General features: G+C 40.0%; 1 protein-coding gene across 6 annotated transcripts in view; it reads right to left on the bottom strand.

Annotated features, from left to right (window-relative positions):
- LOC147226309 (neurexin-3a-like) overlaps positions 1–24632 on the bottom strand; it is a 201896-nt gene that overhangs the window by 68123 nt on the left and 109141 nt on the right. For all 6 annotated transcript variants that reach the window (XM_086160549.1, XM_086160544.1, XM_086160545.1 and 3 more), the window contains 5 exons: positions 14789–15082; positions 13092–13239; positions 11397–11780; positions 5195–5398; positions 3438–3464 (listed from right to left, as the gene is read on the bottom strand). In XM_086160549.1, the coding sequence (XP_086016675.1) occupies positions 3438–3464; positions 5195–5398; positions 11397–11780; positions 13092–13239; positions 14789–15082 (1057 nt within the window). The remainder of the gene's footprint in view (positions 1–3437; positions 3465–5194; positions 5399–11396; positions 11781–13091; positions 13240–14788; positions 15083–24632) is intronic.

The following is a 24632-nucleotide window of genomic DNA, read 5'->3' as shown; positions in this document are numbered from 1 at the left end:
TCTTAGTATACAATTTAGATATATTACATTAAATAAATAGAATGTTCCCTGATGTATAAAACAATGCTTGACCACAAGAAACTGGTGCATGTTTGATGATGAGGATCACTGCTGCAGAAAGACCACGCCTATTTTACCGCTGACATCCCTGCAACTATCTGAGGATGACAGACCTGACATGATAAAAATCACCCTCCTCACTTCAGCAAACGCATGTCTCCCATCATAGAGAGCTTTAAGTATTCATATTCACTTCTAAACATTAACACAGCGTCCAGGTCTTTCTGTACTAAACTTGCAGAAGATGCTAAACATTGCAAACATCGCCTATGCAGTGAAATGATCCAATAGCTCTGCAGTTTCATAAGGTTGCCAAGTCATCTGTATGAAGTCGGGGCACGGACTATATTATTCAAATATAATTAAAATAAATGCAATTGATGATTAATACAATAAAGCAACTAATGACCCGCAGCCGCCTTATTTTCTATCTATTTTAAGGTTACTGTTGCTCGTTTCTGTAATGGATTCATGTACTTGTTATAAGTTGGAGGTAATGTTATGGTGTATCGAGCGGCCCCTTGATAAAGCTAAGGTTAAGTTCATGGATCTATAAAAGAGCCTATCGTTCTTGTCATCGTTCCTCTAAAATCTTACAGCTCCGATGCTTGAACTGATTTATGTTCAGAGGGTATGTGGAGATTCTCTGTAACCTCCCATGATGTGATAATGTAATGATCTCATTGCTATTTTCTATGAAGTGAACTGTACCCCGTAATGTTAGCTATTTTCAAATATAAGTGCTATTTTCTGTGACAGATTGTTTTGTTTATTGTGTTTTTCCCTCTTTGCCTCGGTGGGATGATAGGTGCAACGCAAAAGAGGCTGACAGTGTCAACTGCGTGGTGCTATGTTTGAGGAACTATGGTGCAATTTTGTTCGCCTCAATGAAAAAAAGGAAAGTAAAAAATGATATTTCCACTTTGATATATTTTGCTCCGACACCTGCAGCGAAATAGGAAGAGCATCTTCTCTGCATCTCAACTTTTGTACCCAAGCTGACTCTAGTTAGGCATAAATGTTTCAGCCACCTGTATACTAATACTGAAAAAACTGACCTTCATGGGAAAATCCCAAGTTTCCAAGAGAGACTGCTGTTCATGTGATTCTTTTTAAAATGATTATTTTGCAAAATCATTCCACAAATCTATCTTTCTTTCCCATTCGACAATCCTTTTCAAGATGCAAACAAGTCCTTAAAGTCACAAGTTTTTTTTGTTGTAATGTTTGAAAATAGCTGATGCAAAAATCAATAAATATATAATACATCTAAAAAACATATGAAATATGGACTATAGGTGGGCAAAAAGAAAAGAATCTCATATTTTAGGAATTATAAAGTAAGCCGCTTTGAATTCTGTATATTCAATAGCTCTAGGCTATAACACACTATACTTTATTCAGGGCACCACATATTGATGTCACAATATAGCCCAAAATTGTTATTTATAATTAAAATTATCATTATTATTTTCATTATCATTATTATTATTAGTAGTAGTAGTAGTAGTAGTATTATAGTTTGTACTTTTTTTTTTACCTAACTTATGTTTGACCACAAAGAAGCATCATACAATTACAGTCAGGCAATATAAAACATGAGACAAATTTCTCCACTCCAGGAGTAAATATCCGATTTTCCCCTCTGTGATATTTATTAAAAGAAAATGTCCCCAAAAAGAAGGGTACTGACGTTTGAGATCCTTTTCACATAGTAACTTTACAGGCTCCCGGTAAAAGTATGCAGATGCAAATAGAATGGCTCACAAGTTGATTGAATTATAAATGCACCTAAAATGCATCTCCGCTTGAAGAGCAGGGGAACCAAACACATGAAAACCACCTGAGTTAATGTGTGGTTCAGGAAATCCCCTTCTTCCTTCCTGTTTGGGTGTCATGGAGTTCTTCAGACCCTTTTGTCAATATCACTGAATCAAAAGGTTTCCTCACATTGTGACCAAGTTAAAAAATCCTCAACTATGATAATACCAGTTGGTGGCGACATATAAATAAAACAAACAAATATATAAATACCCATGATAAGACAGAGTTTAAGTTTGCATTATGGTTGGGTATATTAGCCTGAAATCTCTTCAAGGAAGATCTTCAATTTGTTATTTTTAATGTCAACCTCATGCTTCTGCAAAGTGTGGGACTAAGACAAAACAGACTCAAGTGTTTTTGCAATAAGGAGGTCCGTACATAATCAACCGCTGATTGACCCCGGGTTTTATAAAAATGAAAATAACATTGAACACCTTGCATGAGAGATTTTACAAAGAATGGCCCAAGTGAAACCAAAACTGTATTTTGTGTTTCCCTGCCTAAAACTCTTCTTTGTGGTTTCTTTAAAGGACGTTGAAATCTGCGTCCATGCGAGCAGGATAGATAATACAGATCTAAAAATGTGTGCAAGATTTGTTTTGGCGTATTGATACTTAAAATAAAAAAAGGCTTTACCTTCAAAGGTAGATCACAGAAAGGTCTTTTATTATGTGGCCTTAAAAGAGCAATACACAACAACTTTTCAAAAACCACATATCTATATTTTACATTCTATTTATGACCCGTTGTGTTCTGACATGCCTTGTCATGTTTATTGTGATTGCTTCTTTATTTTTTGAAAAATGCAGTAAATTGTCCAAAAATATTTTTCGACCACATGATTTCATATTCTCAAGAATCATACCTCGAGTAAGTTTAATGAAACGTTGCTGTATTTTGCCCTTCAACTTCAACCAATACAAATACATTTGGCAAAGGTGGAAACCAGAGACTTCAATATTGTTTTTTTTAATTTTATTTTGCCTGTTACCTGGGGGTTTGTGGGGTGGGGTTAAAAGATAGCATTATATAGTTGCCTAAAAATCTGCTTTTGAACTTTATAAAGCTTTTATTTTTTGATAATTTTGCTTAAAATAGAAAAATAAAAAAATACAAAAATAAAATAAAGTATTTCATGAGTGGTGATTTCCTATCCTTACCTTGAAAGTATAACCAACTGCTTAAACATGACATGTCTGGTATATTGTCAAAGACTATACAAGGAGGAAAAAAAGCTTACTTTATATATTCTACTTTATGTTATGAAAAGAAATATAATGAAAACTAATGTTTGATTCATACAAAAGAAATCACCACTCATTTCAATAGGCTGAGTGTTTTTCTGTTTTTTTTTTCTTCTTGGTAACCCCTGAAATATCACAGCAAGTGAACAAACTTATCCTCTACATGAGAGAGTGGAGAGCGGCGCAGGACTCACATTTTAAAATAAAACACATTTCCTTCAAAAAAAAAAAAAAAAAAAAGAAAAAAGAAAAACATCATCAACATATCATTGACATAGAAAGCAAAATGAAACTTGAGTGTTAACTTACTGGAGTTACAGTTTATCCTCATACAGTCTAGATGGGGAAGAATAAATGACAGATGAAATTGCATCCTTCAAGGTTACTGCTGCAGACATCCAAAAACAAGAAGTCCACCCTTCCGGGGACGTACACATGTGAGAAGGCAGCCATTTTATTATTTGGTCTTTGAATTTGATTAAACATAGTGACTAATTGCGGTTGAAAAATGGAAATGGGTTTGAAATTTTTAAAATATATCACACTATATACAATGTCTTTTTTCGCTCAATTGAAATATGCCAGTTGGTAAAAGATTGCATTCCATCTTTTTCACCCATCGGTGGCAGAATCCAAAATGTAATGATATTAGCAATTAAATATTTAAGTGCAATATTCACGTTAAAATGGCCGCTTTTGGTACCAGCTACATGAGATTTCCAACCCGGACTCGACTTGATCTTTAAATGGATCTTTAAATGGTGATCACAGGCTTGTGTTTTGGAAGTCGATGGGGGTCAAAGGTCAAATGAGAAAACAGATTCGTTTGACACCTCGGTGTGGCTGTGAGGACGCTAAGGCTTGGTTGCCATGTGGCTGGTGGTTTCATGTGCCGTCAACCGCAACAGAAAAGTGGGAGCAAACAGCCACGATCCAATCAGCACCAGCACCATGCAGAGGCCCAGGACCCCAACCATCAAACTACGCTTAACTGTGTCACACGCACACAACAGTAATGTGTTTGTGCAAATAAAGATTTCTTAGCATACATATATATATATATATGTGTATGTGAAAAAATATATATGTAAAGAAATGATCATGGACCAATTATAGAGTTACTGCTGCAAACCTTTAGGTTGAAATGTAACATCGTGGGAAAGAGCAAAGCTTAAAAATTTGTTGGCTTGACAAACGTAGCTATCATGTGACGAATTCGGACTTTTAGAAGATATTAAAAAAATTGAGGTGTGAGACTCGTTTTCCTAAAGGGTATTGTTTGGACACTAGGGTCGCTGTCTAGCAGAACTTGGGGTTGCAGCCAGCTGCAGGTTTTGCTGGGCTCTGTTCTCGGGCTGTTCGCCTGACGGGCCGCAGGCTTAAGGCCTTTGAAGGGGTGAATACCATCTTTTGACAAAGCATGATGGGAAATGGAGTAGACATCGGTATATGAAAATAAAACACCGGTGAGAGGGTAGGCGTCCAGGAAGACAACGAAGAAAAGGGATCACCCAGAAGAGCAGGAGGGTAACAAAGAAATGAGAAATGTCAGACAGAATCATGTGAGTAGTGAGAAAGAAAAGTTGAATGTCCTGTTAAATGATGGATCATAGTTGGAAGTCACCTTTTAGAAAGTCTCAGCACACTTTGGTTATTTGGAATTATCTCGAGTTAACTCTTATTTTCAAATGTGTGCCTGCTGTCAAATGGGTTGTAGTTGTTGTGCTGTGACTGTCTGAAAAGCTCTGCAAACAAACACATTGGTATGAATGATTTGTTTTCGTTTTTTTATCACGTATTTATCACTGAAATGGAATAAGTCATGATGGTATAGCTCGGGACGTTATTCACTAAACAGTTGTATTCTTGGGTTACTTTGGGAGCACAAACTGCATTGACAGCCATGCAAACAAGATAGAAAGGATCTTGTCTTTGTTTCAAAGCTAAGAAACACCCTAAGGGGATCAACGTAATGAGAAGGCATGTGGAAAAAAAAAAAAGACAGAGAAAGAATCTCGTGGTTGAGGGTGGAGTGGACACACATGGGTGTAGGAGGCATACGATACCTAGGTTGACCGTGAGTTTGACGCGACTCCCATCCAACTCTAGCCTAAGCGTGTCGGCCGAGTCTCGGGAGGTGGTGGCCATGAGCAGACCATAAGCCCGCTGGGAGCGGAAACGAAGGGACACGTCTTCGGCTTCGGTGTGCATGATGTTGGGCATCACGACCTTCATGTACATGCTGCCGTCATAGGAGAGGATGGAAGCCTCTGTGGGAGGAAGAGAGAAAACATCTTGTCAGAATCATCCTTCCAGACATGAACATAGACTATTTTCCAGTAGTTAATTTCTTTTAATTTTTTAGGAGTTCAATCTGAACCCTGGTGGATGCTATTTTTAATGCAAACTTAGATGGACTTTATGTTTAGCATGCCCAACAATTTCTCGAACCGTGCCGTCATTTTATTTTGGAGAATGACATCAAAAAAACAGTAGGGCTGAGAATTTAATGTGCCAAATTTGATTAAATAATTACAGGGAAAAGAGGAACGCAATAGGAAAATGTATGCATTTTTATCAAACTTTAATTTCTACTGCAGTGAAATTTTCTCAGTGCACGAGTTCCAGGGGAGAGATTTCTCAGACGCACAGCAATAATACAGCTGGAAGGGAAATTGAATATTAGAAACGTTCGGGCGGAGGAATAAACAAAAATGCGGTTCTTTGCACTTTATAGTGGATGAACTTGCGTATCACAGAAGCACCTCCACCCTTCTTTAGCACTCAATACAAAACGTCCTGGAGCTTACATGCAAGGTCAGCAATGCTAATTCTGATCTTGCAATCTGATTTTGGAGCTCAAATTCAGAAAACGCGTTCAAGTCCACGTCAGACAAATTGAGCCGTTCACACAAGACTTACAGGAGGCGTTGCAGATCCATACAGCTAATGGAGATTATGAACTGCTATTAAGAAATACAATGTCAAAACAAATCCAGCAGCTGTATGAGGATGAAAGGGAGGAGACATTAATGTGTTTGCTGCACTCATCTATTGGTCTGTGTCCTCAACTGATGGGAAAATAAGCAACATTTTGAAGTTAAAAAACACTAAAAAACACATTGATACTATGAACCTACACTGTGTCCTTCAGTGTGGTGGTCCATGACCTTTTTTAGTGCTATGAACCAATTTTTTTCAAGAGCGCATGGGGGGGGGGGGGGGGCAAGGTAGGGCTTTTTCACCTGATGCGATCAACCCATTTAAATAGGACTTTTGGTGTTTTCTTTCAAATGCAGCTTGACCCTTCCAGTGTCTCATCGTTGGCTCGGTCTCCCTTTTCAAATAAGCTCCCTGGTGACATTTGTGTGCGGGCTTGCCACCTTATGCTGGGCTTCCGCCCAAAGATTTTCATTCTTGTAGACTAAATACTGAATGTCAGAAGAAAATTTTTGGAGATTTACTGGAGTTGCAGCCTGCTCCCATCATCTGGATTAAATATAAGGTGGTAATCTGAGTTGCTTTAGATCAGTCTTTTCCTGGTCTTGGACTTATGACAATATCAGTGGTTTTTGATATGGTTTTTGATTACGGTGACTTAACGCAAACCACAACCAATAGAGTAGCTCTAATAAAACCGGCAACAGGAAACCTGGTCGACAAACAAACCAACAGAGCGGTATTGGTAATAGAGACGATATTTGTTGGCAGTATTGATGAATGGGTACAGCGAAGGATGTGCTGATTAGTGTGGACCATCCAGAAAGCGGAGGGTGGAGCTGTGGGCAGAACAGTGTACGGTGTCGACTCTCCGACGTATCGCAACGGAGTGGAGAAGGAAAAGCGCTAAACTGAAATAGCAGAGGCCATGCAAATACCTGGTGAAAACACTGCATGCTGGGAATGAAATGCTGAAATAATCTATTTTACATAGTGACCCTGTAAAAGTCACAGTCTTTGTAAATTCTCAGTCTGAGACAAGGCTGTGACTTAGAACTCTTAAAAACTTGTCTTTACATGTGAGCACGAGTCATTTCCAAGTCTTTTCAAAGTTTTGTGATGTATGGGTAACACTGACTTTTGAGTGCAAGAGTGAGGCACAGGCGGGAGTACTTGAAAGACTAATGAAAATAAAATGTATTTATTTTTAAACAACACTAATCTTTATTTGTGGCCTGGTACCAAATGGTCCATGGCCCAGTGGTAAGGGAACTCTGGTTTAAAGAGTCATAGTGCAGATTTGGTGTAAGTCACAATCTCTTGGCGTCTGATTAACTTCACATGCAACTCATTAAATCTTAGCCACCGGGGCCGATCACAGCACTTCAGAAGAAGACAAAATTCTGGAAGAGGCTATGCACGAAGTGACAGCAGTTTGCCGAAGTACACGGAAGACTCAAGGAAATGCTTGGGCACAAAAAGCCAAGACACCGACAAACAGCTTCCAGATGAGTTTCAAGACAAAACAGTTTCAGGGACTTTTTTTTTCCAGTGCAACATTGCTAAAAGTGTGTGCTAACTGTTGACACAGAGGCAGAAATCCAGGATTTTCATTGTTCGTGACAATGGCATTCTTCTTGAAACATCACAATGGGCAAGTGGGAATAAGTGAATAAATATGTGTTTCTGGGGATGTAGAAGCACAATATAGAACATTGCGTCAATCACGATGATTTACAACAGACCACATTAAACATTTAACTGTATAAAACATTCTTCTCCATCCATGGTAGGAGCTCAAATATGAGGAGATAATGGTTAGAACAGTTGGTGTGAGTAGAGGAAATTGCTTCTTCTCCCCAAAAAGGACATGAGGCCAATTTGAAGAGAAAACATGGCTGTTTGTCCTGAAGCCATATTCTTTAACAGTAACTGTTTTCCAATAACGGCTCTGTTTTTCCCTTATATCTATTATAATTTAGAGGTTGTGCTCTTGTTAAATGTGGTACAGAAATGAATACGATTCAGCTTGACATGAACTGTCTTGTGTTGTCCGGCTGGTTTCCAATTGCAAACGCTTAATGGTCCCAACCAAATGAAACCAAAATAGTTCATTGCCAAATTATTGTGGCACCCCGACAAGGCGGCTGTTTGAGATCTCAGCTGGACTACCTGGAGACTCCCCAAGTTCTGTCAGCCTCTTGAAATAATCCCTGACAACCCTGCGGCGGTTCTTTCACAAAGGCACTTTCTTCTGCCAATGGCAATTAATTGCAGCTCCACACATGAAATCCCACCTTGTATGAGTCATTTGTTTGCTCGAGGATATTCTGTGTGGCTCATGTTCTTACCTGACTGCAAAGCCACAGATACACTCCCCTGCATTTCAAACAGGCTGACGCAGCATGCTGCGAATGTGCATCGCCTGCCAGTGATTCGAATTACGCGTGGAGATGTAAAAAGAAGCAAGTACCATGGAATGGTGGCACGCTCAAAGTTGAGCTCTTTTTGGCAAACGGTGTTGAAGTGTCACCACTGTTTCCTCATTGACTGAAATGCGCACTTGTCTGTCAAGGGTTGGTTGAGTGCAGCGTGTTCAATATTTGGCCCGCAAGGCCCTCGCAACACAGGAAATACTTCAAGATACTAGCTTAATTACAGTGTTGAATGAGTAGCTATCATATGATCCTGACTATCTTAGGATCAAAATAATTATATTGCAATGTTTCATGATATCCGAAGCAAAACGCGCACCCTATATCTTACTGAACTGATGATGCCCTCAAAATGTTCTTCTTTAGAATAAAATTATATTCAGGGGAAATTCATTAAAGCCCACAAGATGAAAAAAGAGAATAACTGTCAGATGGAGATAGGATCAAAACGCAGCTATTTGATATGCTAAAAACCAATGGGGGCAATTTGTGGGGGTTAGGGACGTCTTAATTAGTTTTCATCTTTGAACAGCATTTTTTTTTTATAAAACTATCCAGAAACCATAAAAGAAAAAATGGTCAAAAGGGCAGGGGATTATTCCTATTATGGCAGCCGCGTACGTGCAAAGACAGCTAGGGCAGGGGAGCCCTGGACTATTATTTTAATGTAAAATAAGGTCAGGATTTGAAAAGAATTGAATAATTATTTTTGCACATTTAAAAAAAAAAAAAGATACTGAATTGGTGGTTTCTAATGATTGCTACCACTTTTATGGAGATCCCAGATCATTTCTGCCTGCGGAGAAAAAAATTAAAAAATGAGAAATAACACACTCCCAAAGGCCAGAGGCTTGTGCTTACTATCAGTTATTTGTAGATATTTTAATTGTAAAGATAATGCCACCCGTGAACCCCTCTTTGTCGTCTGGAGTGATGAGTACAGTTTCCCGAATAAATATAATAATTACCACGCCCAGAAATAGTGCCAATATTCTGTGTCACAGCTTTCATACGGCTAATTTGCTCATTAACAGGCTGCTAGAGTTTAGAAAAAATGCTTTTTGTAATCAACTTTATCTGGTGCAAAACTATGAGGAAAGTAATATTTGTCTAGCGATGTTTAGCTTATTTGTGAATTCTGAATTTTTTTGGTCTCAGTATCTTTGTTAAATTATGGAACGGCCAAAAACACTTACAGATGTCACTCAGAAATGACTCCAATAAATGCATATATGTAATAAAGCTCTATACTTAGAGCATAAATGCTCTTAAATTCACACAAATGTAGAGGAATGACTGAATAATGTGGAGCCATGACTTGTCCTGGCTCACTGGGCTGACTGCATGCATTTAATTTACAAAATTATGCATTTTAATTCATCATTTAATCCTCCATTTAATTGGTATGGTATTGGTGCGGCACACAGAAATGGCATATAATACTAGCTGTTGTATTGTAAAGGGATATAACAGTCTGAGCTACTAATTTACACTGACACTATCAATCACCATACAGTGCCAGGGAGAATCAGATGTTTTCATCTATGGGTGTGCGCTCGTGTATGCATGTTAGTGTGTGTGTGTGTGTGTGTGTGTGTGTGTGTGTGTGTGTGTGTGTGTGTGTGTGTGTGTGTGTGTGCCTGCATGTCTGTTGTGGGCTCCGATACTGGCAGCAGAAGATAATGGATTTGGACAGCTCACAAGGGAGGACTAGACTAGTTCTGGCTTCATAAAACAAGATTATTCTCAGATTTTCCCATCTGTTATATCCCATTCCCTTGCAATAACTTACTGTTCCGATTTGTCAATTTGAAAAAAAAACTCACTAAGATTATAAAATGCCACCTTGACGGAGGGAACCTGGCAGCTAAAGTTTTTTTTCCATTACATGAATTGCACTTACATGGCACTTGTATTTCATTTTGAAGCACTGAAGTTTCACAACAAGGGAACAAGTTATTTATTGATATTTATTGATATTCAAATGTATATTTTATCAAAAATATTTATTTATTTTTGTATTTATTTATTTATTAAAATACCTTTGTAATTGATAGCAATGTATGTTAATCATGTGCCCATCCAACCAATGCTATTGCTAAATTTAAAATAAAATAAAATGAAAATAAAACAACAAGAAATGCTTTAAACCTTTTAGGTGGTGGTTACTGTGTCAAAATCAAAATATCCCAAGGTAATTCTGGAAGTGCACCTCAGTGCAATTTAAAATGGTGCACTGTGAAGGAAATAAATAAAAAAGCAAAGTATAATATTCAATCAAAGACATTGATTGGGACATTTCACAGGATTCAACTGAGTCACTGGGATACAGTAAAAACATTGGCTTATATTGACTGGTGTAAATCAGGGTAAAAGTGAATTTCCCTTTTCGAACCGTGACCTGCAAGCTATACTTGCGTCACAGAGCGGATCTGACAAGCGTCCACCACTATTACTTCTTTTGTTAATTTTAAACCTATTATTTTATCATTCATACCTATTACCATGTAGCTGTTAGCAATACTTTTATTACTAGTATTAGATTATTTATGCCTGTTCCTCCCTACCCAAACCCTGTCTATCAAGTCTTGCTCTCTATCTCTCTGTCCCTCTCACTCACTCTCTTTCTCTGTCTACCCCAAGCGGTCGAGGCAGAAGGCTGCCCATATTGAATTGCATCTGTCCAACGTTTCTACCTGATTAAACTGCATTTTTCCATGTCACTATTGCAAAGTGCTTGCTCATGGGGCAATGTTGGGTTTCTGTCATTTAGTTTAAAAGGTGATGTCCAGACCTCCTCTGCATGTAAAGTATCATGAGACAAATGTGTTGATATTTGGCACAATATGAATATAAATAAAATTGCAGAAAAATTCAAGACATTCACATTTACCTCTATCACAAGTACGTGACCAATAGCCTGTTCCGGTGCAGTCGCAGATAAAGCGATTCCAGCCTTCCTTGCAGATGCCCCGATTCTTACAAGGGTAGCTCTCGCACTGCTTGCCAGGTTGCTTGTTGCACGAGGGTTTAATGCCGGCGCCGTTTTGCGCCCCAGCAATCTGGCGGATGTCTTTGCTTCTGCCGTCGATGAAAAGGTCGCGGATACAGCCCACGTAGCCGTAGTTCAGCATGGCTGTCCAGAGCTCAGTCGGTAAGATGAGGTTTGTGCGGTCGGTGGGAAGTCCCCCCAGATACATGTCGCCTTCCAGGTCCAAGATCTCACTCTCGCCACTGGCTGTGAAAGGGGTCCTTCGGCTGTTTACGGAGATGGTGCCTGATATGGGACAGGGCAGAGGATTGGTTTTGGGTCATAGCATGTTTGGTCGCATTTGTAGTACCAAGTCGCACCATTTCTAGTACTGTAGTACCAAGAACCAGTTAACCTGTGCTCAATGTATCTGAAGCCCATAGCCAAGAAAACTAGATGTGTGCTTCTAGCCTTTTCCAAATCAGAGGTGAATACGCCTTTATTTACTGTTGCTTCTCATTAAACCACAGAGTTTGGTTCATTTCCTTGCTTGACAGTTTAATCTATTTCCATTCTCACGTCTTACTCCGCACTTCAACTATGGCATCCGAGACGGTATTGCGTTATGAAATGGAGCTGTATCGATAACCCTGCCATGTCCCGCCTCATCGGAGGGAGATTATTCACAGGAAGTGTAGAAGCATTATGTATAAAACATCTTTTGGTCACTTTCAAAATTAAAGTCGATCCTCGTGCAGCATAACCGTAACAGTGGCAGGAGCTTTTAAAGGTTTTCACTGAGTGAATATTGACATCCACTAACATTGGTGGGGTGACAAATCTGTGGTACCTTCAGATTTGGGATCCTGAAAACTTGAAAAGTTGTAACCTGAAAAGATCCAACTTACGTCAACACAATCGTACAACTTGCGACTACTTTTTGATGAAGGTACAGCAATGTATATAAAATATTATTTTACCGCAAACGTAACTGGGACTGACATCCTATTGTAAGGGGGAAACTGAAAAGGTACTGGTTGTAAGAAGAGAAGGTTTGTGTGCCAGCAGATGTTATTGGAGTAGAAGGGATGGTCATTCATTAAAAAATTCCAGTCAGTTTTCAAACCAAACATAGTTAATTAAAAGTGGGCGGCAGGGTATTTGACGGCCATTTTTTTTTTTTTTTTTTACCATTGCATATAAACAAAGTTAAAGCAGCTGTACAGATTTTACATCCATATGGTCCTTGATAACTAATTACTTACGGTGCTAAGGTTATTATATTTTATTGCCACCAGTAACATTTGCTGTTCTTTAAGTCAGGCAAAATTCTGCAACTGGCGATTTGCATTTCCCCTCTGACTGTCAGTCTGTTTAAGCCATTGGGGTATAATCAAAATTAATTAACATTTCTGCTGTTTACACATCTGCAGTTCATAATTCAAGTTTAAAACCTTTCTCCAAAAAAACATGGTAAGATAATTACTGTTACTTTGGTCATGCTGTGTGATCTTTTTGTTCAATTCCCTCAGTGTATAATTGTGTATAATTTTGAGGTCGTTCTTGAAGAACTGGTGCAGAATTTGGTTGTACATTTTTTAACCGACTCCAACCCACCTGAGCGTCCGTCCCTCTGAATATCCACATGATACCAGGCACCATCATTAACCTTAGTTTGGGTGGCCTTCACCTTAATGGTCCCAGAGCCCATATCCAACAGCAGGTACAGACTTCCATCCAGCAGCTCCACTGCAAAGAAATCCACCTAGAAATAAGGAAAATCAAAAGAAAACAATGCAATGTTAGTTTTCCAATAAAATGAATAATATTCTCAGTATTATGGAACCTTTGCAGTTCTATTTGTTCAGAAAAAAAAACAAAAAAACAACAACAAGATAACAAGGTAATGCATTCAGTAACTTGCAATTGATATTTCACACAGTTTATATTGATGCTGGGAGAATTCCAATTTCAGACAACTTTTCTGCAAGTCTCATTTAAGCATCACTCCTCTGGCTCCTTATTCATAACAATAATTCACAATAATTCAATTAGACTTGACGGTACCGCTGATGACTGACAAAGCCACAAGGCCTGGCCCTCAGCTAGCTGCTCTTTTGTTCTACTGCTGTCTTCAGACTAACCTCCTCGCTGACATGGAATAATCTGACTCTGTGAGGGCTTTCCGACATAAAATTGCTGAGCGCGTCTATTCTCATTAATTCCAATATACCGATTGGTCTCAGATCATCTGAGGTGAAATATCTGTCATCGACATCTTTGAAGTGGATTGGCCGCGGTCTCAGTGTCTGATCTAACCCCAGGTATTAGTTCACATCTGTCCTGTCTCTCGATATAACAAGAAGTCATGGAATAAAGGGCTCCATCTCTTTTATCCTATGTCCTGTATTCTGGTCATTTGACTCCTAAAGCTCCTCTCTTTTCCATATCCACGTCCAGCTTCTTCTTGTTTTCCCCAATTTTCCGTTTGATTTGTATTTTGTCTACAGCTGAAAAAGGCTCCCTTATCCAGACTAAAAGGAGTTCGGATGGCTCTTACGACACCCACGTTTCTTCAAACCCCTTGGATCCAGATCCTTTCTCCATAATCAACAATAATCAAACGCCCTTGCATTGTGATTTCTTAGAGTATCATAAAACACCTTTCACTTAAATGCCTTGTGTCTCCTTGCCAATGAGAAGGTCTTCCTGTAGGACTGGGATACCACATCTGTTGCGTCTCAAAATCTGGATTCTCCGTGACACATGATGCCAATGGTTGTATAGTTTTTTACACAGGGATCTCAGAGCGACCCCGCCCCCCCGATCCTCTTCCCGAGGTTTCTCGTATTTTATTTCCCTTGTCATAAGGGGCCGTGGAGGATGGGATTTATCTGCAGCATACATTGCCAAATTTCCGTGCGCAAATCACGCATTGTTATACTGTGACAGCAAAACCTGTGTGGTATGGAAACATTGGTGGGAATATTTCATCCTGTTGTTCTTGTGCTGTATCATTGTATGTAGCGTAATGTTTACTAGACAACACACTGCGTGTGTTGGGTGATATATCACAGGGGTCGGGGGTTCATGATTTATGGGACATAAATATTTCTGGCCGCCATTTCTACTGGCTAGTGTTGATGATGTGCTTGAGAGCTGATTGCCCACGCACAATTCGACTAAAGAATTCTCTGTGGGAGTGAAGATTCTTTTTCATCCAGTTGAGAAATGGAGGTAGCCCACTATCAGTCGGATGAGGGATTAGGTCGGCTTGTCTTTTATCAGGGTCTTCATGAGGATTGGACACTGACCTTGGTGTTCTTCTGGCTACGGGCAGTGTCTTTGCGCTCCTGCGGCTTTCCGTGGGTGAAAAGGATCAGGCCGTTGGGCTCGGTTGTGCGAAAATCGAAGGAGATGGATCCCATCCGCTTGGTGTTCCACTTGGGCAAACTAATGTAGGCCTCTGGGGTCTCGAATGAAATGGGGTCCAGAGTGGCCACATTTTCACACTTGTAGGACACCTCGCCCTGAATTTTCATCTTTGGATCCACAATTCGTGCAAGGCGGGACAGCTCAAGACGGATGTCATTGTTCTTGTACACCACCTGCAATCGGGAGAGGACAGCATTGCAATTATTGGTCTATTTTACTTTATCTATGAAATCACAGTTGAGGGATAACCAGAAAGTAGTTAAACGGTTTCCAGGAATGACATGAAGGCACTGAAGCACGTGAAGCAACGTCCAGCGCATTTCCACTAATCATTTATAAAACTGATACATGCATCACTAAATGGTGATTGTCCTGGTTACCATGACAACGACGGACTCTATCCCCTTTTAGAGGAAACCGACAAGAGACGGAATCAGTTGCAAAGGATAGACCTCAAACAGTGATCAAGCTGGAGACAACTGGCACATAAATGCTTTAAACGGCATCTGCCTCAGCCAATCAGAACAGAGGATTCAATCTGGATCGTGATATAGTGGTGCATCTGGTTGGTTGTCTGCTATTGGTTTTCCATGTAGGGAAGATAAAAAAACATTAATGTAAGCAGTGCAGGTGTTAACTTGGAGCAAGAGTCACACAATATAGTTAAACACATGAGACTAAGTGGTCTATAGAAAGCATACATGAAGACCAGTTCACTGTAGTACAAGCACTGTATAATAAAGAGTTAATGAGATTTTCATCTGTGAAATGAGATTAACCGTGTATAAACTGCATTATTTCACTACACTTATCTGGTGGTTGAAAGTAACAGCTTATCTCACAGATTAACATGACAAAATGTATGATTCATTGTTACAGATTAATTACATGATATTCCGCTCCCATCTAATCTAATAGTGTCCCAATTTGAATTGTAAGATGAACAAATCCATAATGAAGAGCGGACTAGACGTATACCTTTGATACAATAGCTGCATTTTTTTGTTTAATGGCTCGTTAGATGGAAATATACTTGTGTAATAGCCATTCTGCCCCTCTGTGACATTTAGTTGTTAAAAACAAAATATATCCTGGTGTTCATTTTGAAAAACTCATGGTCTGATGGCTGTTCTATCACTATTCTTTCTATGAATATTCACGATGTCTTGACATGGTCATGACATTCATGCAGTAATTTGATGAATAAGTATTTTAATCATCAGTCACTGGTATTCACTGCTTTAATGTGACATTTAAAGAAGGTATCACAGATTCTAGTTAGACAACAAAAATTGTGGAAAACATCAAGATTTTGAATAACTTACAAAGAGGCCAAAGCTGAGGAGGTAAAACATTTTAACAATTTTCAATTCTTGCGCGCACGCACACACCCCTACGGCTTATTGCACTTCTTCCTGACACACTCAAGCAGAAACCAGTCCAATCTCACAAAAAAAAAAACAAAAAAAAAAAAACACAGAATCTTTGAATGCACACATGCTCAAACCAGGTCGCCACAGCGGACATCGCTATCTTTTTAAATCTCATGTTGGAGCTTTTGGAGAGTCGGATTAAGCCAGATGAGCTTTTTTTGGTAAATTCAGTACATCTGAATCTAGGTCACTGTGCACTTCAGCTGTAAAGGTTTAAGCTGGGCCCCTGTCTCCTTGCTTCGGCATGGGAGTCAGTAGATGGTAGCTGAATTTTCAATATTGTGTGAACATAATCTTTAAAGTTTATGCTGGATGTAGATTGAAAAGAGCAGAGAAGGTCACAGAGAGCTTTACTGTGCCTTCATAGGTCTAGAAAATGCATACAACTGGGTGCAGAGACAGGAAGTGGTACTGTGAGAAGAAGTCAGGGGTGGCAGAGAAGTATGTTGAAGTGGTGCAGGACATGTATGCCAGCTATGAGACAGTGGTGAGTTTTGCTGTAGGAGTGACAAGGGAACTCAAGGTGGAGTTGGGAGTATGTCAGGGATCAGGTCTAACCCTGTCCTTGTTCGCTATAGTGACAAACAGGTTGACAGATGATATTAGACATGAATCTCCATGGACTATGATGTTTGCAGATGACATCGTGGTGAGAGGCGGGGTTCAACCATCAGTCGATCACAGGGCTGCATAGAGAGGCATACAACCATTCACTCCCTCAGTCATAGGTCTTATAGTGACATACAACCAATTTCTTTTTTCATTCACTTGTAATGTAGAGACATACAATATAACCATTCACTCTGTCGTGAACATGTCTGGGTAATATAGGGTCTCCGATGGGTGGAAAATGTAAGAAACCCATGCAGAGATGGTGAAAACATGCTAACGCCACACGAAAAGGTTGGTGTTGAATAAAGGACCTTCTTGCTGGGAGTGACGTGGAACACTAACCATTGCACCAGGTTGTGATAGATACAATGGTACCAAAATATAGATCTGTGAATATTATTTTTTTCATATTAAACATATAACCCATATTACCCCACCCTCGAATCAACTAGATACAAGCAAACAAAACAAAAACATCAGTCTGTGTTGCAGCCACAGTTTACATCTCTTGCCAAAAAGCTGGACGCAGACGGAAGCAGTCTGTATGAGCGAATGTCCGTCCAATGATGGAAGACAAAGAAAGGGAAAAAATAAATAAATAAACACGAAGTGGCCAATCTTTTATCACAGCAGTCCTAAAGGCTGTCAATAACAAAGGGAGGATGGAGTCATGAAGGGGGATGTGTGTGCAAATTGAAATCTGCTGAAGTGGAAAATTGAAGGCTTTTTTCCCCCCCCTCCTCTAATTCTCTGGGCAGAGAAACAACCTCTGTCTGGATATATTTTGGGCACATTCATGCACAAAACAAACACTCTCCTCCATTTCACTTTTTTACTCCCCTCGCCCAGGGGTCCGTCTGAGTGGGTAGATTGAGGGGCCCGGCTGAGATTATCGATAATCCACCAGCAGATTTGACAGTAAATCAACTCATCCCATAAGGTGCTCGGGGACTGGATGCAAAAATTGTCTTTTCCTCTCCTCTCTCCTTTAATGCTCTTTGTGTTTCTTCTCTTTTTTTGTTACACTTGTCCCTCTCTCCTTTCCTTCATCCATCAGTATTACAACCCCCCCACCTCCCTCCCTCCACCTTTCCAGTGGCTGTGGCCATCTCTTCTTGTGCTCAGACTGAACATAAACACCCTTGAGTCCCTCAGAAATCTTCAGCAGAATCTGTTTTTTTTTTTTAAAGTAATACCCCATAATGTTTTCATGACACTCAAGAACAGGGAAAGTTGGAGTTGATGATCACTGATTGTTATATGACTTATTATTTATTATAATTAAAAGACAAACAATTTTGCAAAAAACTGCGAGAGTTACTCATTCAGTAATCCAGACAAAAGGAATTACAGTAATTAAGGAGAGATGGTGTTATAATAAAACTGCAGCGGTTTAGAATTTGGGATACATTTTCAGAAATTAACAGAAAATGAGCTGGGGGGATTCATAATTGCTAAATATGATGGTCAAACCTGATCATTTTTAAGGCCAGGACAGATTATTGTCGAATCAAGCAGGACAATATTTGACAGAAATAAACTCTAGATAAGCACAAAAACTCCAGCCATTTGACACCCCCGCTGATCTCCTTGTGCAAGAAACAAACAGTCTGGAGGATTTGCCAAAAAACAAAACTATGTTGAAATATGGCTATGGTATGTCTGTTTCTGACAACACAATTGGGATCTTTCTTTTCACAGGTGGCCTGTCTTGGATTACAGCTATTTTAAGACGCCATTTAAAAATAAACACGAGAGGCTGAAAATGACCGAAAGATGGAAATCAGAAATTTGAATGTACCTCATCAGAGTGAACACACAACCCAAACTCTGACTTCCACTGCCCAGAGGTCAACCAATCTAACCACAGAAGATAAGATCTCTCTTATCAACCTCAGAAATTCGGACCTACAGCTTCCACAGGCTATCAGGTCGAACATGGAGCTTTAGTGGGCCGAGACAGAACCCGGGTTCACATTCGTCGAAGTCACCCAGGACTTCAGGAATGGAACGCCCCATTCTTATCGTCATTACCTGATATTACCATAATTTCCAGATTATAAGATGATACTTTTTTCATACGATTCAAAAACTGCGGCTAATTTATGGATTTTTTTTAGGGCTAAAGAGCTTTATCCCGCCAAAACATTTAGCCTTCTCACATCTGACCGATGAAATTTTCCGTGAAATTCTGAGGCTCTTCCATTCCGACACCGAAGAAGACGACTTTAATGGTTTTAGCGCGCAGGAGGAAGACAAAGATAGCAATCAGCTGCAGTAGGACGCAGGGATAGAAAATGGATGTATGTATGGAATTTTCCCTGTGTTTTTTATCATTAATCTTTTTCATCAGCCGTGTAACAGGCACTGTTCAGACAAATGCACTTCCAGTATGTATTTGTGGATGTGACGAGTATGATTAGTTAATGTAGCCACAGGGCGGCACGGGCCAGTGTCTCCCTGAGCCAGTCTTGGAGGGGCACAGATTGTCCTGGAGGTGAAAAGAGTGCCAGATAAACTTATGAGTATGAACCTGGAAATTGAAGGTGTGATGCTCAATGTTGTTAGTGGCTATACCACACAGGTGGATTGCGAGTTAGAGGAGGAGAAGTTCTGGAATGAGTCTAATGAAGTGATGCAGAATATCCACAGAGATGAGAGAGTGATAATTGGTGCAGACTTCAAGGGACATCTTGGTGCAGGCAATAGAGGGGATGAAGAAGTGATGGGCAGATTTGGTATACAGGATAGGAAAGCAGAGCGAGAGATGGTGGTAGACTTTGCAAATTGGATGGAATTGGCTGTGGTGAACACCTTTTTCCAGAAAAGAGAGGAATATAGGGTAACTTATAAGAGCGGAGGTAGGAGCATGCAGGTAGACTACATCTTGTATCGACAAGGTAACCTGAAAGAGATCAGTGACTGCAAAGTAGTTGTAGGTGAGAGTGTAACGAGACAGCATAGGATGGTGGTTTGTAGGATAACTCTGGTTACAAGGCAGATCAAGAGGACAAAGACAGAGCAGAGGACAAAGTGGTGGAAGCTGAAAAGGGAGGAGTGTTGTATGGTTTTCAGGGAGGAGTTGAGAAAGGGTCTGGGTGGTCAGGGTGAGCTTCCAGATGATTGGACAACAACAGCTAGTGTTATCAGGGAGACAGGTAGAAGAGTAATTGGTGTGTCATCTGGAAGAAAAGTAGACTTGGTGGTGGAATGAGGAAGTGCAGGAGTATATACAGAGAAAGCGGTTAACAAAGAAGAAGTGGGATACTGAGAGGACTGAAGAGAACAGACAGGAGTACAGGGAGATACAGCGTAAGGTAAAGATAGAGGTAGCAAAGGCAAAACAAAGGGCGTATGATGACTTGTATGCTTGGTTGGACAGTAAGGAAGGAGAGAATGATATATACAGGTTGGTGAAACAGAGAGATAAAGATGGAAAGGATGTACAGCAGGACCTGGTGATTAAGGATAGAGAGGGAAATATATTGACAGAGTGATGGGAAGGTGGAAAGAGTACTTTGAAGAACTGATTCATGAGGAAAATGAAAGAGAGGCAAGGGTAGAAGAGGTGACTATTGTAGACCACAAAGTAGCAGAGATTAATAAAAGTGAAGTGAGGAAAACATCGAAGAGGATTGAGACTGGAAAGGCAGTTGATCCTGGTGATATACTTTACCTGTGGAGGTATGGAAGTGTTTAAGGGAGGCGGCATTAGAGTTTCTGGCTAAATTATTCAATAGGATCTTAGAGAGTGAGAAGATACCTGAGGAATGGAGACAAAGTGAGATGGTGCCCATTTTTAAGAATCAAGGGTGTACAGAATTGTGGCAACTGTAGAGTGATAAAGTAGATGAGCCATTCAACAAAGTTATGGGAAAGAGTAGTGGAAACTAGACTGGGGGCAGAAGTCAGCATTTGGGAACTGCGGTATGGCTTCATACCTAGAAAGAGTACTACAGTTGCAGTATTTGCTTTGAGAATGCTAATACATAAATACAGAGCAGGCCAGAGGGAGCTGCATTGTGTTTTTGTAGACGTAGAAAAAGCATATGACAGGGTGCCAAGAGAGGAACTCTGGTACTGTTTTGGAAAGTCTGGAGTAGCTGAGAAGTATGTTAGACTGGTGCAGGACATGTATGCTAGCTGTGAGACAGTGGTGAGGTATGCTGTAGGGATAACAGAGAAGTTTAAGCTGGAGGTGGGGCTTCATCAGGCATCAGCTCTGAGCCCTGCTTGTTTACAGTGGTGATGGACAGGCTGACAGATGAGGTTAGACCGGAATCTCCATGGACCACAATGTTTGCAGATGATATCACGATCTGTGGTAAGAGCAGGGAACAGATTTAGGAAAATCTAGAAAGATGGATGTATGCTCTGGAAAGGAAAGGAATGAAGGTTAGTCGCAGCAAGACCAGGTATATGTGTGTGACTGAGAGGAGCCCGGGTGGAAGAGTGAGGCTACAGGGAGTGGAGATCAAGACGTTGGAGGATTTCAGGTACTTGGGGTCAACAGTCCAGAGCAGCTGGGAGTATGGAAGGTGAAGAGACGGGTTCAAGCAGGTTTGAATGAGTGGAGAAAAGGTGACTATGTGATAGAAGACTATGGCCTGGAAACAGTTACATGGACGAAAAGACATGAGGCAGAGGTAGAGGTTGCAGAGAGGAAGATGCTAAAGTTCTCTTTGGGAGTGACCAGGATGGATAGGATCAGGAATGAGTCTATCAGCGGAACAGCACATGGTAAATGTTTTGGAGAGAAGGTAAGAGAAGCCAGACTAAGATGGTTGGGCCATGTACAGAGGAGGGATAGTTAATATATTGGTAGACAGATGCTGGAATTGGAGCTACCAGGCAGGGAGGTCTCGAGGAAGACCAAAGAGAAGCTTTATGGATAAAGTGCGGAGAGAGGATATGAAGGTAATTGGTGCAAGAGAGGAGGTTACAGGGAATAGGGTTAGATGGAGAAGGTTGATTCGCTGTGGCGACCCCTGAAGGGAAAAGCCAAAAGGAGAAGGAGAAGAAGACTAGTATGTACTTAATTAAAAGTTAAAAAAAAAGTTTGGGCGTATATATGTACACATATATTTAATTATTCATTGTTAGCCGGTGCGGCTTACAGGATATTCAGGTGCGCTCAATTGTCATGAAATTACCGGAACTCCAGTAACATTGAAGAAAGTAAACTTAAACAAACAGCCTGAGACACCTAACCTCAACCTCATTGATATACATCAGAACCAAACATAGCCAGCCTGTGGAATGTTGTGCATGGTGTAGGTGGCATCCAGTTGTCTGGTTCCTCCTTGTCACAATCTTACACTGTAAAATGTGAGATTTCTCAATATTTCTTGCACACGTTATCTCACCGTTGCCGTCGGCAACTCCTGAGATAACAGACACATTGGGAGATGTAGGTAAATCTCATTCCGATCGAAAACCAATTGATTCCTCTGATAAATAGATGAGTGCACACGTGGGCATAGCGGCCCTTCTCTGTTTCGTCTGATGCCTTTTTAAAAGATGTAAAGGTTCAGGGGTTTCTATCTATCTGGTGTCTTTGTCGGGTGTTTGTTGTGTTGCTGAGTGACTGAATTTATCAACGATGTGATAAGATCAAGGAATGTTTCTGTTATTAAACATTCCCATGGTGAACGGTGCATTCGCAGTTTGCTGCAGTCTGTGGGACAAAGAAGGATATAGGTACATTGAATGTTCTGATGGGGCAATGGTAGAACCTTCCAAATGTCTGAGCATGAATTGCCCCCCGGAAAATTTACCATGCCATCAATGGACTCAAAACGTGCTCTCCCGATCTAAATTCTCAAGGTTGTGCTAGTCTCTGGTATGTGCCCCCTGTGGCCAGTGTTAAATTGTATTGTAAGTTTTTTGGTTGTTGTTTTTTGGACAAAGAGATCACCCCAGCCTCTAGATTCCATGCGTTTATTCCTTAGGGTTCACATGAGCTTCTCTCGCCTTAGTTATTCTTACACATTTTTTGCTTTAGATTTCTATCTTTAAGGATTCAAGGATTGTTTGTCCTTCAGCTTGGTTTGGACAACGAGGCAGGGGGCTTCGATACGTGACTTATTTTATGATCCACCGGTAGAACGGAAAACCGTGGATTCACTTGGTTTTACCTCATAGTACCTTCAGCGATATTTTCCGCGCAAACATGCATCATTCAAGTGGTTTAGGCAAGTAAGATGTGATCATTTAGGATGCTTGAGTAAAAGCAAACTCTGTGGAAATGTAGTACCAGCTGACGGACTGCTTTGTTTTCCTGCATTCACTTCATATCTACTGATCTATATCTTTCTAGAAGGGATAGATAGATAGATAGATAGATAGATAGATAGATAGATAGATAGATAGATAGATAGATAGATAGATAGATAGATAGATAGATAGATAGATAGATAGATAGATAGATAGATAGATAGATAGATAGATAGATAGATAGATAGATAGATAGATAGATACATACATACATACATACATACATACATACATACATACATACATACATACATAGATGTCTACATATGACGGTGAAATGTCATATGTCTATATGTCATGTAAATGACGGTGATAAGTTGCATGTCTCCTTTATGTCGTTCAACTGGCAACCTGTCTAGGGTAAATCCAGCCTCTCCCCCAATAAGAGCTGGGATTCCAGCCCCCCTACCCTGAGTGGATAAGAGCTGTCAATAAATAATGAGTGATAGATGCTTTTTTTGTGTCAGTTTTATACTCATAAAATATTTTATATTATAAGTCAAATGAGGACTTGGCGGTTGTGTTATTGCTTCCATGGTCTCCAACCCCTCCTTCGAAAAACATGGTTTTGCAGGACACACCCATGTCCACAAGGTGACAGTATTTCCTCAGCAGAAAACAGGTTGTGAACTCGCTCATCAAACGAGATCCTCTCATCCTCTGAGGCTGATGGTGCTTTTATACACTGATTTGATTAGTTTGATAAAAACCCAGCTTTAATTTGATGAGATAAAAAGGCATGTTAGCAAGAGTGATTGCAGGTGGTTGTGAGCAGGCGTTGGGGGTAATGGGTTACCGGGGGTGGGGGATCTCTGTTTTTTTGTTTTTTTTTGACGTTTTTGGACAGCTGTATTTTCAGCCATGTACATCACGCGTCACATTTTCAACAATGGGTTTGCTTAATACACAAATGGACGTTGTTATAACATGCAACATTTGGAAATCAAGCTACACTTCAGCACATACAATAAAACCGTAATCATATTTAACTGACTAGATTTTTCCTCATTGATTTAGAATGAGCGTGACACTGTGTACAATAACTGTTAACAATATAAATGCAGAGCAGACACTTTGGTTTCTTAACAGAATACAGATTTCTACACAGGGGGCTGGAAGGCAGTGTCAACATTATAACCTTTTGTGTAGATAATTTGTCGAACCGACACACACCTATCTATACAATGAAATAAGGGGATGGATTTTTAAAAAAATAATAATTCAAATCTAGAATACAAATGTTGTGCTTGTATAAAATCACATTATGTGCTGTGCCACCTGACCAAAAATAAATTAAACAAATAGAATAAAATCATTGTGACTACTCTGCACACATTTTCTCAACAATACTGAACCTACTTCTTTATTATGTCCACTCCATATTACTCCTGCATGCAGGAAG

The sequence above is a fragment of the Fistularia commersonii genome, chromosome 15 (assembly GCF_037954325.1).
Source record: "Fistularia commersonii isolate RoL2024-O1a breed Wild chromosome 15, RoL_Fcom_v1.0, whole genome shotgun sequence".
Taxonomy (NCBI): domain Eukaryota; kingdom Metazoa; phylum Chordata; class Actinopteri; order Syngnathiformes; family Fistulariidae; genus Fistularia; species Fistularia commersonii.
This window is presented reverse-complemented; position numbering and strand designations above follow the sequence as displayed.